General features: G+C 32.5%; 1 protein-coding gene across 1 annotated transcript; it reads right to left on the bottom strand.

Moving 5' to 3' along the window:
• Positions 1–641: 641 nt before the first annotated feature.
• RD2 (Adenine nucleotide alpha hydrolases-like superfamily protein) lies at positions 642–3930 on the bottom strand. The gene is made up of 5 exons (XM_088862548.1): positions 3627–3930; positions 3334–3413; positions 1165–1283; positions 1023–1099; positions 642–896 (listed from the first exon to the last, which is right to left on the bottom strand). The coding sequence occupies exons 1-5, from the start codon at positions 3856–3858 to the stop codon at positions 871–873; spliced, it is 534 nt and encodes a 177-aa protein (XP_088718674.1). The 5' UTR covers positions 3859–3930; the 3' UTR covers positions 642–870.
• Between the last annotated feature and the right edge of the window lie 437 nt (positions 3931–4367).

Here is a 4367-nt window from a genome sequence, read left to right as displayed (position 1 = left end):
TATTTTAAAAATAATAAATAGAAAATAAATTAACTAAAATACTCCTAAAATTTTAAGAATATTTTGATCAATTTACTTTTTAATATTTTTATTTAGTTCTTTAATAATACATTCCAAATTTCGAGTGATTTAAATTTGTAGAATAAAAATTAAATTTAAAAAACATGATTATAGTAGTTCGATAATTAAAATCCAAAGACAAAACACGATTATAGCCGTCCAATCGGTCAAGATGTTGAGCTTGTTGCATCAGTCCTTGGGATGTCAAATTTTTTTATAGAATTGTATTTGCCTTGAATGTCCATGGTCCAAAAAAAAAAACATTCATAAAAAAAGGTCAGGACCTATCACCTTTCAATGGTTTTCAGCTACTACGGCCCTAGAACCATTTTGCTGTTCACTCCCCCAAACAAAACCCTAAATTCTCTTACCCTTTCTCGTTATACTACTTGGAGCTAAACCTTCTTTAATGAAGAAATGGTGTTTTACACATGATGTTCCTGATGATTATGGCCTACACTTGACTCATTTTTCAAATGAACCCTCCAAGTTATGGAAGAGCATGTGCTCTCTCTCACACAAACACACACAGTTGCTTCATAAATAGGCAGAGCTTTCCACTCACGATTTGAATCTCCTGATGGCAATAATAACTAGATTACATTCAAGAATTCAAAACCCATGAAGATTTTAAATATTCCAAACAAATCACATTATACACTAGAAGGCTCTCAAAATAATCCAAGAAGACAGAAACAAACGCTAAAGACAAAAAGCATAAAGGGAAATGAGAAATTGAAAGGTAGAAGGGTAAAGAAAAAGGAAGCATGACTGAAATCTCCTCATGAAAAGTGAGTTCATCCCGTCAGATTAGAGAACAGATAACTCTCCAGCATCTGTCAAATACAAAACAGTTTTGAATTCACCGACTCATTTAGAACAACAAATAACTATATAGTGAAATTCCCATTTTTCCTTTGCAAAATAATGCACACGAGGCTGTCAAAGAAAATCTAATGTACCTTTCCCAGGGACAATTATAATTGGTGCTGATTTGCAGTTATGGAAGCAATACTCGCCCACACTACCCTGCAAAACGCTGTACCAAGCACAAGAAAATGTCAGAGAGAGAGAGAGAGAGAGAGAGAGAGAGAGGATGCTTGCCTCTTTATTAGGCCTCTGCCTCTGGTTCCCATGACCACAGCAGCAGGTTTTATCCTTGTAGCTTCTTTGCAAATGGCTTTACCAACTTCCCCTTGCCCGATCCTGGCCAATGTTTTCACCTAAAAGAAAACGAAAATCATACTTAAATTTCACATAAGAAAGCAAGAGAAGAAAAAAAAAAAATGAAGATTACAAAATTAAAGTGGAGGTATACCATATTACAGATAGGTCTCCAACCTGCGATCTCAACCATGGATGCCAGAGATGAACCATTCCTCCATTTTCAGTGCAACCAGAGGAATGATTCATCTTCGTCACCATTTGGCATTGGGCAAGGAAAGATAAAAAAAAAAAATTAAATTTTAAAAGGAACTGAAATTTTTTTAAAATTCCTATCTTTATTTACATGTTTTGAAAATAGTCTCATACATTTCATGTCTTATTCTCAAGTAACACTCTTGAGAGCACAAAGTCTATTTTAATTTGATCTCATTTTCTATGCATCTATTAAGCTCAAATTTATTTCCCACTATCATATACCTATAAAAACTATTTAAAAATATTTTTAGAAATAATAAATGGCCAAAATACCCAATATAGTATTCAGGAATATATTTTTAAATAACTTTTTATAGATGTGTGATATTGAGAAATGTGAATATATGAAACTTGAGTTTTATTTTTATATATATATATATATATATATATATATATATATATATATATATATATATATATATAATATAGTACAACTTGAGGGTAATGAGGAAAAGCGTGCTATATGCTACTAGGCATAAACACTATCTCCCAACTATGCTACTAGGCATAAACACTATCTCCCAACCATCCGATTTGTATGGATAGCTAGGATAGCTTTAGTCGTAATGTCACAAGTGCACTCTTTAATCTAGATGTGCCATGTCAGAGTCTTTTATTTTTAATTTTTCTATAAATTACATAAACATGAAATTTGATGCATGTTATCATCTCAATGGGGTGCATCTAAAAAAATATGAAAAGATATTTTCAAAAATATAAAATAACCAAATTTACTCCTAAAACTTTCATTGGCATCTGTCATTTTATTTTTCTTAGGGTTTTTTTTTTTATTTTTTTTTGTAGGTGTGAGCCTATGAAAATGTGACGTCTCAAATTTAGTGTCAATATGATTTGTAGAAAAAATTTAAAAATAAAATAGAGTTTAGGGGTGAAATTGTGATTGCAGAAAGCTCACTCAAATAGGAAATGTGAAAAGAGCTAGTGCTCACACAGGAACATAATGTGCATTTGCTCCCAAGGGTAAAATTCATGTTACACATATTTTTTGGACCTCAGAATTTCAGGATGTAGCCTATACAACCACCCAATAACCAAGCTCAAAATAAAATAGAAAAAGGGATTCTCCATGTGCTTCAAAAAATCGACGTCCTGAGATTGGACAAGAACCATCCAATTTGGGAGGGCAAGATTTAGGTTCTCAAGAATTACAAATCTTTTTTGCTTTTTTTCTTGAAAATAATCATTTGAAGATATTTGGATCCCAAAATTCCAGATAAATAAAATCTTCCCAAGGGACTCTTTTGCCCAAGAGCATGTTGTATGCTCATATTTAAAACGAAAAGATATTACTCTTCGACATGAGTTTACTGTCCATGTACACCTTCGAATAAAACCTCATGTATGATTAATTTTAGGACCATTCAACCTCTTATACCCATGGATTAACCTCAATAAAAAACTACTGCTAATTACACCCTCTATGCATTTTAATAATTTATTAGAGACTGTCCAATTTTATAGGGTAAGATCAAAGTGATAGAAAAATCTCAAAATTTTCTTTTGCGAATCAACATTTAGTGATGGTTCCCAAAATTTCAGATTGAAAAATTCCTCCAAAGTAGAGGGAGTAGATGTAAACTATTACGCACTCATTTTTAAAGTTTGAAACTAGAACATGATTTTTTAGTAAATTTTTTAAGGGTAAGATAAAAAAATAAGTAAATATCGTAAAAATAAAGGGAAGGTTTACCATGCTACATATTGTAAATTTATCGTTATGTTACACATGGTTGTCCACCCTAGATTCTCAACCATGGACTGTGAGGGCTTCTATTTGGTGTAATATCCCATCAAGGATAACTGCGCGGCTCTAAGAGATGGTACACTCACCATGGCTACCTGGAAGGCTTCTACAGCGAGTTTCTCCATCATAGCCTGCGTTGCTTCATACATTGCCTCGTTGTTTACATCTGAAAGTTCAGGAAAATCACTATATATATATATATATATATATATATATATATATATATATATATATATATATATATATATATATCTCAAAAATACCTAAAATGGGGAGATTATCATTTCTCTAACTATAAACCCTTTCTTTCGAGTTTTTATCAGTAAAAACTTGAAAAGAAAATCAAAACTTTTGAGGTAATAAAGAAAGGTGAACTAACTTGAAACAACATGGAACAAGTGGAGAGTGTCAGCGAGCCGGCAAAAGTGAACGATGGCCCAATCGAAAGCGTGCTTGCTGTTCGGGCCGTGATCTATGCATATCAATACATCTCTCCCCCTCCTTCTCTCTCCTGTTTCTCTCTCCAGCTCCGGCTCTCGCACTACAGGGATGAGAGAAGGGAGGATCACTTCTCTGCAAGTGTACACTTCATCCTCCAACACTGTCTCCATTGAAGATCCAATCGACCCTCTCCTCTTTCTCTCTCTAAGATTTGTACACAAGTTGCAGAGCAATTCCGGTTCGTTTTGTTTCTCTCTGCAAGAAGGGTTTATTGGTGCCGTCGCCGTTGGACAAATTTGACACGTAATAAGGGCCTCTTTTCGTTGACACGGAGTCCACCGACTTTATAAAAACTACAATGGTTGAGATTCTGGTGGAGAGCTCAATCTAACAGTCAAAAACTTTTTTATTTAAATAAAATATTCATCTAAATTTTAAGGTGTAGGCTTATTTTATAAAGATAATATAATAAAAAAAATTAAAATATATCAATTAAAAAATATAGAAATGCCTTGAAGTTTATTTTGATCAATTTTTTTATTTAAAATATTGTTATTATTTTTATTCAATTCTTCTACTTATCAGAAAAGCTAAAACCCAAATTGCAACTTAATATCATTTATAAATGGAAAAATTTATATAAGGTATCAACCTTAAAATATAGAACTATGGATGCACT

The sequence above is a fragment of the Amborella trichopoda genome, chromosome 3, assembly GCF_054954075.1.
Source record: "Amborella trichopoda isolate Santa Cruz 75 chromosome 3, AtrichopodaSantaCruz75HAP2 v2.0, whole genome shotgun sequence".
NCBI lineage: Eukaryota > Viridiplantae > Streptophyta > Magnoliopsida > Amborellales > Amborellaceae > Amborella > Amborella trichopoda.
Note: the sequence above shows the minus strand (reverse complement) of the source record. Positions and strands in the feature narration are given on the sequence as shown.

Bases quoted from the DNA above. Each gene is read 5' to 3' on its own strand.
- RD2 (XM_088862548.1), bottom strand. From the start codon at position 3,858: ATGGAGACAGTGTTGGAGGATGAAGTGTACACTTGCAGAGAAGTGATC. The intron at 1,284-3,333 runs GTGAGTGTACCA...GTTTTCTTTTAG, and splicing joins AAGCCTTCCAGGTAGCCATG to GTGAAAACATTGGCCAGGAT. The intron at 1,100-1,164 runs GCAAGCATCCTC...TGCTTGGTACAG, and splicing joins GGCAGAGGCCTAATAAAGAG to CGTTTTGCAGGGTAGTGTGG.